Source organism: Onychomys torridus, chromosome 1 (genome assembly GCF_903995425.1).
Source record: "Onychomys torridus chromosome 1, mOncTor1.1, whole genome shotgun sequence".
In the NCBI taxonomy this organism is placed as follows: domain Eukaryota; kingdom Metazoa; phylum Chordata; class Mammalia; order Rodentia; family Cricetidae; genus Onychomys; species Onychomys torridus.
Window position 1 is genome coordinate 148399646 of NC_050443.1, and position 15123 is coordinate 148414768.

The following is a 15123-nucleotide window of genomic DNA, read 5'->3' on the forward strand; positions in this document are numbered from 1 at the left end:
GGCAACATACTGAGATCCTGCTTCAAAGATAACAATAAATAAATTTTATGTTTCTGGATATCAGTTCTCCTTACTCCATTCAGCCCTGTGCATACTGAGCCCAACATAGCTTTACTTTGTCTAAACTAGATAGCCAATGTAACTGGGACAAGCAGTTGAAAAACAAAAGCAAAAACAACACACACACACACACACACACACACATAATATGCAATATATTGTGCATATATGTATATAATATATATTTAATACATTCATATGTGTAATATATATGCATATATGTGTGAGGGGGAGAGAGAGACACACACACACATCATTTTTACAGTCAAAAAAAAAATTTACCTATAAAAGGAAATCCAACTTTCTACAGAAGAGACAATCTGTTCCCTTGTATATATTCCAGAAAAGGCACCACTGGGAATCTGTTTTAAAGATTATATTTTTAAAAAACAAAATTAGTACTGAAGTATAACAGTGAACATACTGCTCTGTTGGGATTTGTCTGCAGGAAAAAGCTACACGCCCACACATTCTAATCCATTCAGACAGCTCTATTTGCATAGCTTCACTCCCCAGTTACTGTCACCTACGTTGCTTAATCTGAGCTACCATATAAATAGAACCGGATTGTGACTGCATTGCCTATCAGCAAGTGCTGACGGCAGGAACGCATGCACGTTATCCAAGAGCAGCTATTCCCTGCCGCGACTGAGGTGAGTGCCACATCAACCTACAAGAATATTTGCTCCCTGCTGTGGAGGGGAGGAAACAGTACTGTTTATAGGCTCTCAAATAATTCTGACATTCAAAAGATAAAAGACTTGTTATTGAAGAGGGTGGTTTGTTTTTCAGAAGGGGATTTGAGAATAGTTCTGGATTATATACTTTGGATTTCGTAATTCTAGTAATGACGCTGACTTTCCAGCTTGATGATTTATATTGTTCAACTGTGCAAGAGCATGGTCCTTTAGAGCAGAGTGCTTCCACAAGCATTTGCTCAAGCTAGTCCATGGGAGACATAAAGGAAAGGGAGGGTGATGATAATCACTGAAAGTAGAGAAAAGCAAAACCGGCACAACGCTTCAGGGAGGGGCTATGGTGTCCTTACTATGCTAATATGAATTCAAACTCGCCAAGAAAATAGGCTACAAGCCGCAACAAACACATTTATTTACAAGGCAATTTTTATGACTAGAAAAACGTTGTTCCTAGGACACACGTACTCTTGGGTGAGAGAACAAACAAAACTCATCACTGTTTTTGAAGCAGCTCAGAAGGGCAACGTGCATTCTGCTCATACCGACTCAATTCCTGCTGGTATAGGCTGCTATTTAAACTATGTTCTGTCCAACTGAAAATCTAACCTTATGTTTACTTAACCCTTTATAACCCACCCATAAAGGTTAAAAATTAACTATTCTGTAAAAGTTACAGCCCTGCTTTAAAGGAAATCATTTATTCTAAGCTAGCAATGGTGACTGACTATAGCTCAGTAGTAGCATAGATTCAGGTTATCCTAAGTGATGCATTCCTATGCAAAAGCAGTTACATGAAGGTTTGCAGGCAAGAGATGAAGAAAGTCATAAACCAATATATGCAACAACTGCATTAGTCATAAGCAACATATTCAACAAATGGACATAGAAAAATGAGGAAATCTTTCTTTGTAGATTTTGTATGTTATCTTACAGCTCCTTAGCTTTGTGATAACACAAGCAACACATTCTGGGGGCATCAAATCAGATTCCATTATTAAAATGAAGTAGCTGCTTACACAAAAAGCCCAAGACAGTCCGAGAAAATTCTGGCTCTTGATCTTACATCCCTCCATAATCACAATACTTGGTTCAGCCAAGGAGAAGAGTCTGTGGGATAATTCACACAGATACAGCTTCTTCAGAGAACTCTGCCTTATGTTAACATCTTCAGAAATTTATCATTACTATTTCAAAGAAGTTGGGCATTGGCTTTGAGTATAAAAAGAACGGAACGTTTAAAACAAAATTCCAAATTCTGACTCACACAGACCCCTTCCCATGGTTATTACCTAATGCAGTTGTTGAATGTATTGGCTTTACATTTACTTCAGGGCGGTAACTTTTATAGAGTAGCTAATTTTTAATCCGTCTGAACAGAGAAAGGAGATAGGATGGTAATGGAGAAAGAGAATAGATAACATTTTTGAGTTTCATTTTTGTGTGTGTGTAGGACAAGATATAGATTTCTGCTTTCCTTCTACATGTGGATATCCAGTTTTCCCAGTAAAAATGTTTAAGGCTACATTTTTAAAAATATTTTTGGTACCTCTGTCCAGAATTAGTTGGTTCTATTTGCCTAAATCATAATGTAATCATATTTTTAATTTTTAAAAATTTTAAAAAGAGAGAAAAGACAAAGTGTTAAGATTGAAATGATGTGAGAAAGATAACAAGAGATTTAAAACTCAATTACAAAAGAAGCAGATAAAATTAGAAGAGGAATAAAAATTAAAATTCAAAATAATAAATAATAGTTTTAAATGAAAGGAAAATAAAAAGGGAGCAGTGCTTTTCCGGGTCTGTGTGGGGAGGGCAGTGGGTTTGAATTTGCTCCCGCTAAGCTTGCTGGCCTTAGGTGATTGATGCCAGTCGACGACATCTCCTCTGCATCAGGGCTGTGTTTACTCCAGACTCTAATGAAGTCTAGAGGCTTTCTTCCTTTGCGTTTATGGGGCCTTTGCACCCCACGCTGATCTCTGCATCCTATAGGCTGCGCAGGTTCCCATTCATTCCAGAGAGCCTCAGTCTGAAATCCACGAGTTGGCAAAGTTTACTTGAGAGCGAAGAACAAATGGAGCGCGGACTGCTGTCTGAATGGGAGGGCAATCGCGCTGCCTTGGTTTATCAGAAACCTGCCGCTTGCAGGCTTGGAGGCCTCAGTCTCCGCTGACAACCTCAAGCTACAGGTCACAGTCCTCGCCACAAGGTGGCAGGACTTCTGATCGCTGTGCCTTCCACAGCCCAGGCTCCCGGTCAGTAGATCTGTCATCCCCTCTCCTTACAGGGTTTTCTCCTGGACAGTCACCCTGACTGGTCACCTGCCTGTATTTTCTAATCTCCAGAGTTGCTCAGTCTCAAACAATAGACCCCCTTTGAAGGTAGCTCCTGATCCCAACGCTCTAAGATCTGGGGAATGAATGAGGAGACGGCTCCTTAGTGCTCAGTCAGCAGTGAGAGAGGACTCACCTCAGACCAAATTCCTGCCCTGGAATTAACGCTTGTGAGAACTGTGCTGTCGTCAATCATGGGTTTCTCTCGTGGCCACCACCGCTCCTCTGTTCTCACGATGGCCACCCAAATCCGGCCTGGCCACGTGATTGCTGCTTCCCTTCCTCCTGACCCCTCCCAGCCCCTCTCCCCATCCTCCACCCATGCAGGGAATCAGGGCTGGAGTTTTGGATGGCTTCCTACTTCTCCACGTTATCTTTCTCTTTGTCCATGCATATTAGCTAAGCCCCCAACTTGAGTGCCAGTGATTTTCCACTCTGTCTCCTTGGAATATAGTTTCTCCTTTGTTACCCTGATCTTCTAACTTGTGAGTGAGCAGAGAAAATCAGCAATCTTACTCCCTTTCTCTATTCTTGAGAAACTGTGCTTATTCGGATCACCAACATTACTCTTTCAAATATTCAGTTGGTGCCAAATCTGACAGGCAGAAACTCCAAGGTGGCTCCCATATGGTCTGAGACAACCTGGCCCCATATCTGGAGTCATGGTTCCTTTAAGTGGAGAAAATGTTTAGAAAATAAGGCATGCACACGCTGCTGGGCATTCATTTTATACTGACTCAAATATAACATTACAAGGTTTTGTCTTGGCTTCTGAGTTACATATTTCTATTTCTTTTCCCCTACAGTGAAAACCATGCAACATCTGTATGGCTACTTTTTTTTTTTTTTTTTTTTTTAACTATGTACTACAACAAAACTGTCCTAAGGTTTCGATACAAACATTGCCACTAACAATAATTAGTCTACTCAGCTTGAGATTTTTTTCTGTTTTTTGTTTTCTTACTCAATGGCTAAATTCTAGCACAAGCGCATAATCAGAATACTATGCTCAAATTCATTTATTTACTTTTTGTGTATGGCTATCAATTTCATGTTGAGATAGCTGAGGAGGTTGTTTCTCGTGGTTTCAGGTACATATAGCTGGACTAATATTATATTTTGATGCCACAGAAACCTGAAAAATGAGACCTACAGTGAGATACTCAACCTCCAAAATGTCCCCGGCAAAGCTGAGCAGCACAGCTGGAAGAAGAGCCTTGGTGAAACCTTGCAAGCCAAGAAGTAAGAGCGTCGGCATTCCCGTGTTACACACTGTTTGAAATCTATTATCAAATGCTTATTATTTCACTGCTCAGACATGCTACCTTTCCAAGAGTGCCCAAGAATATAAGAACTGAAAGGCCAACAGAGGCGGCTCCCGAGCATACGGAAGCCTTGTTTTTGAAGAGTTTATATTGTCACTGGGTATAGCACGGGATAGGCTGGCTTAGATAATCTAGACCTTTGATGAGCGTAAGTTAGTAAAATATGGTCTTTTACGTGAATCCCTTCACACTTCTCACAGCCCCTGCCATCAAATCCCCAAAACCTTTCCCCTAATTAACTGACAAATCTCTAAACTGACCCACTTTCAGTCCATATATTTGTCAAGACCTTTGGTGTATTGATTTACTGATTATTGATAAAAGAAAGAATCAAAAATGAAGATACCCAGGCCCCCAAATAAAGAAGAATGGACCAAATATAATTATCGAATTACAAACTCAAAAGTTTGGAACACAACGAAAGAGAAATGAAGTTACATAACAGGCACACCCTTGAGGAGAAGGGGCTGTGAGGCTCTTGAGGAGAAGGGGCTGTGAGGCTCTTGAGGAGAAGGGGCTGTGAGGCTCTTGAGGAGAAGGGGCTGTGAGGCTCTTGAGGAGAAGGGCTGTGAGGTTCTTGAGGAGAAGGGGCTGTGAGGCTCTTGACTATTCGCAGCATACTTTGCACACTGGAATAGTGACCACCAGAGTAACAACTCTGGAGGACTGGAGGGGGCTAGAACGTGATGAATGGCCTAAAAAGAAAGCAATGCCCCCTCTGTCCTCCCTGAGGCTCTGAACCACCCACACACTTCTTTGGTAGTCAGGATTTTAAACACCAATTTGACAATGGTTCCTGAATGTCCAGGAAATCACAGTTTAATTGATCCTTTTATTCGTAATTATGTCAAAATGTTATGTGCAGAAACAGTGATTCGGTGGAAGTGACTTGGTGTTCCCAAATTTCCTCATATTAAAGAATGCACTGTCTTAGTACCCAGAAAATGAGGCCCTTTATAGATACTGCATTATGGAGTAGATATGCCAGAATTTCTGACATTGGTGCCAGAGCTCACTTTGAACATTGAGATCTTAGAAGTCACATGTTACATGACCCTGAAAGGCTATTTATGATGTCCAAGACACAAATGAAATGCTCTACATGAGACTTAAGTTTCTCATTGGCTAAGTAAAATCAGGATTACTGAATAACTGGTTGTTTTTTTGTTTTTGTTTTTTGTTTGTTTGTTTGTTTGTTTTAGTTTGGTTGATTGAATTTCATTTGGCTAGTCTCTTAGGTTGCAGGGTAGATTTCACCCCCACGCCCACCCCTGGCCAAATAAGACTCTATGTAGCTCAGACTTATCTGGGAATTCACGACCCTCCTCCTTTAACCTCTTGAGTGCTGGGACTAGAGGCACAACCACAGTGGAGATAGAGCCTAATGAATAGCTTTGATATCAAACATGCTACATTAATTAATTTTACATCTATCTCTATGGCCAAAACCTTACAAAAGCGACTTGAAGGTAGACAGTTCAGTTTGCTTCATGGCTTAGAATGTACAGTCCGTTATGGCATGGATGGAGGCTGTATCAGTTTGATCTACAGCAGCCGTAGCTTGTAGCAGCTTCTCTAGCACCAAGCAGGAAGAAGGAACTGAAGGACCAGACTATAGTCTTCTGAGGCTGGCCCCTGTGGTCTATGTATATCAGCAAGGTCCTATACCCCAAGGATTCCACAACCTCCCAAAGGGTGTCACCAGGCTAGGACCAAGTGTTTAAGCAGAAGAGTTTGTGGGGACATTTAACACACCCCTTAGCACAACTCATAAGCCATGTAACCTTGGGCAGTGTTGTGATTCCTAACATCCTCATATTGTCATTGCAAAACTAAGATAATAATACTTTGCAAGAATGTTATGAGTGGTTAATTTAAAAGGCATATAAAATTAGTTAACAGAGTGTTTGGCCTAGTGCTGATACTTGGTTAATGGCAATTACTTTAGTATCAATACCCTTTATAGTTTTCAAACACCCTCCAAAAAATATTAAAAACTTATTCTAGGTAAGCAGAAAAACAGCTCAAATCTCCTATGGATATCAACATTCCCATCAATTAGGCAACAGCTGATGCATATTGAATGCAGTGCCATGATCCCTCAAATGGCATTCTGAAAACAACAAGAAAAATATTTCTAAAGACCTAAGTGTTTTTACAACTCATTTGGCAACAAAATACAACCCCGCCTATTGTCTGTTAAATCCCAAGGTCTGTGATGGTTAATTTCAAGTGTCAACTTGATTGAATTACTGAGGCATATCTTTGGGTATGCCTATGACAGCATTTTCCAGAAAGGTTTAATTTCAACCCACCCTGAAAATGGGCAGCTGCAATATCCCATGGCCTGGATCCAGAACCAATTAAAAAGGATACAGATAAAGACAGCTAAACACCACCATTCTCCATTCTCCACTTCTCAGTCTGCTGAGATGTGAGCAGGCAGCCTCCCACTGCCATGCCTTTCCCTCCAAAACAGACCTGAAACATGAGAAAAACTAATACTTTTCCCCTTTAAGTTGCTTCTTGCCAAAAATTTGGTCACAATAATGAGAAAAGTTAACTAATACAAGACTTCATTTCCTTTTGTATAACATATCCTATGCCTTACTATATGCAAATAGTAGTGATACTCCAGTCTTTGTTGGAGACACTGTATATATTTATAGGATATGACCCACATAAATCTACACTTTTTTTCTATTGTTAGGATCCCAACAGAAGACCAAAGAAATTTGCCATGTCTACTACATGAGGCTTCGTTCTGGCCTCACCATAAGAAAGGAGACTTGTTACTTTGAGAAAGAAACCATCCAAAGTTATTCACTAAAATCAGGTATGTTCATCCCTGGACAGACTAATGAGCATCCTGTAGCTTTTACTTTCCACGTCTATGGATACAATTGTTTTCCTCATCCAAGTTCTCCTTGAGGAAAAGAATACAGTTGATGCTGTGTTGGCCATTTTGGAGAGGGTTTTTAGTTACATGGGAGAAATGGATACAATGGTGAGTGAAAACAGACGATACAAGATTTTAAATAAGTACATAATCATTTGGGGTGATATTTTTTACTATGGAAGGGGTGAACTAAATGGTTCACAGTAGCTGCTTTTGAGTACTGCAAGTTTGGTGAGTGGTTTTCTTCTTCTTTGTGTGCTCTGCTGGAGTGTGAATGAAAAAAAAGGGGGGGTTTAAAATGAAGACTTCCCCATTAAAGAGGTGCCAATCCCATTAGACCATTGGGTGACTACAGCCCTGGCATCACTTACCATTGTGGCCATATTGCCCATCAAAAAGGATGGCATCTTTGCAGAATGAATATTGGTGGTTCACCCCTGACTCCTACTGATGTCTTGCAGGTAGAAAGCGTGAAGGGAACTTCCCTGCTTACCCAAGGGATGCCACGAAGCGCTCCTTGTTGGATACATCCAATTTCCAAGAATGTGCCGCCGAATCACCTGTCAGAGAGAGTATCCGAGGTGTGACTGCTCACAGGGGCATTGCTGGGGGTCTGGCGGGCCGGTGGTGAGGTGTAAGATAAGATACGGGGCCTTGGCAAGTGCTACTGCACACAGCAGACTCAAGATCTTCTTGGGTGATGATATACCTTCGCCGCGGTGGTGGCCCACGCCTTTAATCCCAGCACTCGGAAGGCAGGGGCAGGCAGATCTCTGTAAATTACAGGGTGAGATCCAAGACAGGTTCCAAGACAGGTACACAGAGAAACCTTGTCTCAGGGAAAAAAAAAACAAAACAAAAAAAAAAAACAAAACAAAACCATGTATCAGAAACTTGTTTCCTACCTGGTGTGCTAGCTCAGTGGCATCCAAACTGGGTGTGGTGTATCTGTGCCTGTGCATTCTATGGTTAGCAGTCCATTGATCCATTGATATTTTGGAATACTTGCTGTAGGTTGGAATCATGTCTACATTAGTCCTGAAAAATAAATTATCCTTTGAGAAAAAAACCTGCATTAATCCCCAAATTTCAAATTGTTCACCATGAAAGAGAATAAAAAATACTATCTTTTAAAATACAAGTTTAACATGATATGGCTTGAAAAATAGTTTAAAGTTTTTACCATTTGTGCAAAGTTCCACATGAAATTTCGATCATCGAGAACTGAAGAGAGTCCAGGGAATGTAGTTCAGGTAGGATACTGCCTCATGTGCAAGGCTCTGCATTTAATCTCTATCAATGTGGGGGAAAATAAATTGAGTCCTGGGCAGAGTGGCACGTGCCTTTAGTCCCACCATCTGGGAAGCAGGTAAATTTCTAGGGGTTCAGGTCTGTCTGGCTACATAGTGAGTCCCAGGACAGCCAGAACAGTATAGTGAGACAGTGTCTCAAAAACAAACAAACAAACCCCCAAATTAATTAATTAACAAGTGAAAACCCCACCAATATGGAAACTTCATTAAGAATCACATGTTGTTATTTTAATATATATTACTTTTTATAGGATATATTTATATATATATATATAAAACAATTTAGTATATATCATATATAGTATGTATTTAGTATATATTTAATACAAATAATATTAAGCTCCCAATCAATATTCATTTCTCATAAACTATTTTTAAATTACTTTGCTTTAGATGTTCACATACAAATTCTTATTTTGTATATTATTTTTATTTGCAAAATTCAATAACCTGTAGCAGATTCAGTAAATTTTACTGTAGGATCCTCAAATGGATCCAAATCTGCTTCAGTTTACCCATATATGATTTAAAAATGTTATCATGTGCTCTGTATGTATCTCAGGCAAAGGCACAAAGGAGCTTACATCTGCATCCCCTAGAGCAACGGTTCTCAACTTTCCTAGTGCTGAGACCCTTTAATACAGTTCCTCATGTTGTGGTGACCCCAACCATAAAATTACCTTTGTTGCTACTTCAGAACTGTAATTTTGCCTCTGTTATGAATTGTAATGTAAACATCTGATACTCAGGATATCTGATATTTGACCCCTGTGAAAGAACGGTTCAATTTCCAAAAGGGTTGAGAACCACTGCCCTAGAGTGTTGAAAAATCCCTAAGTAGTCATGCTTTATAAAAGGGCATATGTTCACCTACCCCTTCCTAAACATGACCATTCTTTCCCACAGTTTCCTAGACCGTGGGAAGGCAAAAATGGAGCTGTCTGTCCTCTTCTTTACCCCAGCCCCACCATGCAGGAAGCCACCACCTTCAATCCCGTCCTGGCACCAACTATGGCTTTTGCCTATGTTACAATGACAAAGTATAGCTCACGTTAAAAAACAAAATTCTTGAGAGAAATTACTTCAAAAAGTAGCCAAGAAAATTGTTCATAGGATTGTTTGTTTTTTAGTCTTACTGACAGGAATTTCACTTTTTACAGAATCTTGTGCTTCCCTGAGCACATATGATGACCAATCTGTTTGTTTCAAAGTATTGGAGAATGGACGCTATGTGATCAATGTTGAAGATTCTGGAAAAGACCAAGAAAAAGGTAGACAACTTCAGACTATCTCCTCATGTCTATACTTAGTAATGATGACTGGTAAGGTTAAAAAATAAACTACCAAATTATCCATAATGGATTAACTGAGATAGCCAACAGCAATGGGTTTCATCATCTATGCTGATTCCAGTCTTCCTGTGTTAAGAAGGGTTCAGTGTAGTCAGGTTCTTCAGGGAAGAATACAGATGTAGAGAAATAACTATTGAGAAATATAGAGAGAGCACATGTATTTATTAATGCTGAATACTCACTAGATCTTTCCAACCTTTTCAGTGTCGCCATAGCGTAAATGACTATTCATGAAAGACTACTTCTCTGCCATAAACAGTGTTAACACACATGTTGGATAATTCATCACAGCGTAATATCTTTTGAGATTGTTATAAACCTTCAGATACAATTGTCTCACCAAGTGATTCTGTGTTGTCTTTCAGACAAGATGCTGCTACGTTACTATGAGTCTCCTCATCCCTCAAATGAGTCAGGTAATGTGGAGGCTGGGTGGGTGGGGATGGGGGTGCTTGAATTCTCATTTAGAACAAAGATGAGACTAAAATAGTCCACAATAAAGAAAGGGTGGTTCAAAAGATTATCTTCAACCCCACACTCATTGTAAGATCTTAGCTTCTTAGAGCATATATTCTACCTCATCTATTTCTGGATTAATAGGATAAAGGCTTAGCTGCATATAGTACTTATAATAATAAGCTACTTATAATAATATAGACCGCATTCAGGCACAGCCAAAAAGATCCTGCCCAAAGGTTGTCCAGAGGCAGTTCCTTCTATTTTGTCATTCTGTTCATGTCTAACACCTCATCACTATGCCCAAGTAGCAAGAGGAGAGGAAGGTGGGTGAATAAATTCCATTTCCCTTTTAGGACACAAATAGAAGTTACACATCACATGACTGCTCATCTTCAGTTAGCCAGAACTTAGCCGAAAAGCAACATTGAGTCATGAGAACACAGGCAGGGAAATGTTTTATTATCATCTATTAAAATACAACTCAGTGGCTTCACACACACACACAGGGAAGCTGATGCCCAAAGTCAATTCAATTAGAAAAGATCAGAACAATAACAGAAATTAAAAACCTAACCTCCTCCTCTGAGGAATTTAGAAAGACTCTTGGTCCAGGCTTGGTGGCACACACCTTTAATCCCAGCACTCAGGAGGCAGAGGCAGGCCAATCTCTAAATTCCAGGCCAGCCTGATCTGCAGAGCAAGTTCCAGGACAGCCAGGGCTGTTACACAGAGAAACCCTGTCTCAAAAAACAAAACAAAACAAAACAAAAAACGACATCCAGCATTTAAAAAAAAAAAGAAAAAAAGGAAAGAAAGAAATTGAAGACAGCGATGTTCTAAAACAGAAAGTGGAGATGGTATCATGGGCCTATGAGGATGCTGGACTAAAGTCTATCAAGTTGTGCAAACAGGAAAGTTGTATGCTATGTGAATTATCTGTCAATAAAGATCTTAGATAAAAAAGAAGGAACAAGAGAAAGGAAGGAAGGGGGGGAGGGAGGGAGGAAAGAAGGGAGGGAGGAAGGAAAAGAGGAAGAAAGACCCTCTACCTACTTGATAATAACTCCTCAGTTTTATTTGGGTACAAATACTTCTAAATGAATTAATGATCTGTTTTCCTTCACATCTTGGATTCTTTGGATTAAGTTAAATTAAGATGAGTTACAAGGCTTAGGTTTTTTTACTTAAAATTTCTTCTGTTCTTTTCATTTTTAATTGACAGGTAAAATTGTATTAATCATGTATAATAGGAGACTTTTAGAAAAGATTTTATTTTATTGTATGTATATGAATGTTTTGCCTGCATGTATGTAAATGTACTATATGTGTACAGTGCTTGAGGAAAACCAGAAGAGAACAATGAATCCCCTGTAAGTGAGCCACTCTACGGGTTCTGGGAACTGAATTCAGGTGCTCTTAACCACAGAAGCATCTCTCCGGCCCCACAACCGCACACAATAGATACCTTAAAAGCTCCTGGTGTGGTGGCATCTGTTGTCCATCTATCTTGTAGAATGGGAGAATGCAGCCAAGTGGCAAATGCATTACCTCACATGCTATCATTTTCATCGTTAGGTGATGGTGTGGATGGTAAGTTGCTGATGGTGAACATGAGTCCTATCAAAGACACGGACATCAGGCTGAAGGCCAATGATGAGGACCACTCTGTGGAGGTAACAGAAATGTTACTATGTAACAGCCACAAATTGATTCTACCTATTGATGTGTATTTAGATGTTAGGGAAATTTTGGAGACAGAGCTGGGCGCATACTATTGTAAATAAAACACAGTCAGTTGCTTCAAATGACTTGCTCAGTAGTGGAGGAAGGAGGGCAGTGGGATGTGTGGTCTTGTTACTACAAGTCTGGTCTCCACAACAGCACAGAATCCCCAGGGAACTTGCTAGAAAGCAGGATTCCAGGCTTCCCCACAACTGAATCAGAACTAATGTCTGAACAGTCCCCCAGGAGCATCATCCCTTCACTACAGTTTGAGAGGCACTTCCACACAGAGTGATCTCACATCCTTCCCTTTGGCTGTGTTCTTTCAGAAAAAAATTCCTTTATAAAATAATTTCTGGCTCCAAGCCTGTCAAGGGGAGGTCAGCAAGCATGTCCACACATCACCAGTTATTAGCAGTGTAAAATTCTACATCTGATCCATTCTTACTTAATAAATGGCAGGTATACCCTGGTCATGACCAAAAGGATGAACATGTCAAAATACAAACAAGTCAGAGCAAGAAGTTAGGGAGAAAACAGGACAGCATTATAAAGAAGACAATTTCTATAATATACAAAATTTAAAGTAACCCAGTCATGTAGGACATCAACAGAAACAGTGGACAGTGGTCAGGATTCTGCTTAAGAACTATTCTCAAGTTTATATAATGCACTATCTAGCATGTATATGATAAAAAAAATAAAAGCAGAGTGCCGTGGCATATCAAGTCCTTGCTTAATGCTCCAGCAGTCCTATCTCTTTTAACCCTCAGAGTAAGTCAGCTATTTTGTGCAACAAACTATCTCAAAACCCGATGGATAAAATAATAATCACTTTTAAGTCCTTATTGATTGAGAGCTTATACTGAAGGCATGAGTTGAGTCCCCAGGGTTTATTGCCAGGTGACTCACAACCACCTGTAACTCCAGCTCCAAGATGGTCAGATGCCTCTGGTCTCCATGGGCATCTACATTCATGTACACACATGCACACAGAGACATACTCACATGCCTATAATTTAAAATAAAATAAACCCTTAAAGATAATGTAAATAATTTATCTGTATTTAATAATTTAATTAAAGATTTAATCTAATAATTAATCTAATTAAGCTATATGAAACTACATCTGTATTTAAACTGGAAATGAACCAATCTATAGGGAATGCAGGCTAGACTGAAAAGCTGAAGTTTGCTAGACAGAGCACCATGTTCTTTGTATTAGAGATAATAAATAGCAAAAGAAGGCCCAAATCCAGAAGGGCCACATATAGATCCGCTCAGTCTCCACCAAGCAGCTTATCTCGAGGTGCCAACTCCCTGTGAATCACTTCCACTCCTACTCACACCCTGTGCCCTCTGCAGCTCCCCACACCGATCACTCCTCCCTCCTCAACTCAGTCAACAGACTTGCTAGAGAGACCAAGTTATAAATGATGATTTTCCTAGGAGTTCTAACCCAGGAAGGCAATGTCAGCCCTGAACTTCCCATTCACATACTGTCTTTTTCTCTTCTTTCCTCAGCTCCAAAAGTGTCAAGTCCCACTGCCAGACCAGGTCTACTTCGTCCTTCACAAAAAGTCCTCCGACTATGTTTTATTTGAATGTAAGAAAAAACCTGGGACATACATAGGAGTAAAAGATAACCAGCTTGCTCTAATAGAAGAAGAGGACGAGGATAATACAAACATCATGTTTAAGCTTTCTAAAGTTTAATGGAATAAGAAGCTTGTGGGCTCTGGGTTGAACAATTTAAATGTTACCACAAAAGAAAGGGGGGAGAAAGGAAGAGACATCTAAGGGAATGGCTTAAGATGCTGTGGAATGTTACCTTATTGTATATAAAAAGTCTTTTCTTTTCCTCTATCACTACACATTCAATAAAGACATGACTATATGGCATAGGGCATTTGTAAAGAGACTGAAAGAGATTCTGCCTTGGCTTTTACCTTCATCTGCTTTGAGTCCTGAACGAATTCACACTTGCGGATCTCTTCAGATGAGTAAGCACCATAGCTCATGCTATGCTTTAGACAAGGGTCCAATTTAAAAGCCTTTTTTTTTTTTAAAACGATTTTCCCTGGTTCTAAACAAAAGGTTGAAATACTAGAGCAGCTTGTGGAGAGCCAGCTGCTGCATGATTGACAGTTTCTCAAACAGAATAAAGCAGATGTATTGGTAGATGCCCCAGACAAGCCTCAGACAAGCTCTTTCTGTTAAGAAACTAGTGCTCCAAATGCCCACGTACCTAGAGAGGTAGGATAAGTGTGTGAAAAGGCAGGATAACTGAAATAAAATTAAAGAAAAAGCAAGCCAGTATTTATGAAGTGGAATGATGTTACCAATACTTGTATCCTTTGGGGGAGGGGTCAGAGGGACTGGAGACAGGGTCTCTCTGTGTATCCCCGGCTGTCCTGGAACTTGCTTTGTAGACCAAGCTGGCCTCGAACTCACAGAGATCTGCCTGGCTCTACCTCCCGAGTGCTGGGATTAAAGGCATGTGCCACCATGCCCTGCTACTTGTTTCCTTTTTTAAATTCTGATTTTTTTTAAAGATGTCAGTTTAAATTTAAGCAAACCAAGCTTACATTAGGAAACAGAATACATTTTTAGTTCACAACTGTGATTGAAATCATCGGCTATATTTAACAAACTTAAACTCCTCTGGAAGCACTGACCAGGACATCTGTTAGGGTATCTGAGTAGAATGGGATCTCACAGTTCATTCAGAAGTCCTCTTTCTAGAAAGACACTGAACTGACTTCAGATTTTCGAGAGCTGGCTATGGCCTATGTTTATGCACACTGTGTTCTCCACGCCAGTTTCCATAGAGCTATCACTTCCATCTCTGGCTTGTTTCCTTACACACAAACCCTTTTGTTCTTTGGGTTCCCAGTGGCACTGTGGACTGTGGAACATATCAGTTTAACTTTCATCCCTTCTTTGGTTCTTTTGACCAACATAG

The 15123-nt window shown here is 40.0% G+C and overlaps 1 protein-coding gene across 3 annotated transcripts in view; it reads left to right on the forward strand.

Moving 5' to 3' along the window:
* Il33 (interleukin 33) overlaps positions 1-14223 on the forward strand; it is a 35066-nt gene extending 20843 nt beyond the window's left edge. For 2 of the 3 annotated variants that reach the window (XM_036166655.1, XM_036166647.1), the window contains 7 exons: positions 4220-4330; positions 7124-7249; positions 7774-7893; positions 9786-9896; positions 10343-10393; positions 12012-12109; positions 13683-14223. In XM_036166655.1, coding sequence (XP_036022548.1) covers positions 4231-4330; positions 7124-7249; positions 7774-7893; positions 9786-9896; positions 10343-10393; positions 12012-12109; positions 13683-13874 — 798 coding nt within the window. In that variant the 5' untranslated portion in view covers positions 4220-4230 and the 3' untranslated portion in view covers positions 13875-14223. Of the gene's footprint in view, positions 1-585; positions 714-4219; positions 4331-7123; positions 7250-7773; positions 7894-9785; positions 9897-10342; positions 10394-12011; positions 12110-13682 lie in introns of those variants that run through there. The other variant, XM_036166664.1, reaches the window with a different exon arrangement.
* The last annotated feature ends 900 nt before the right edge of the window (positions 14224-15123 follow it).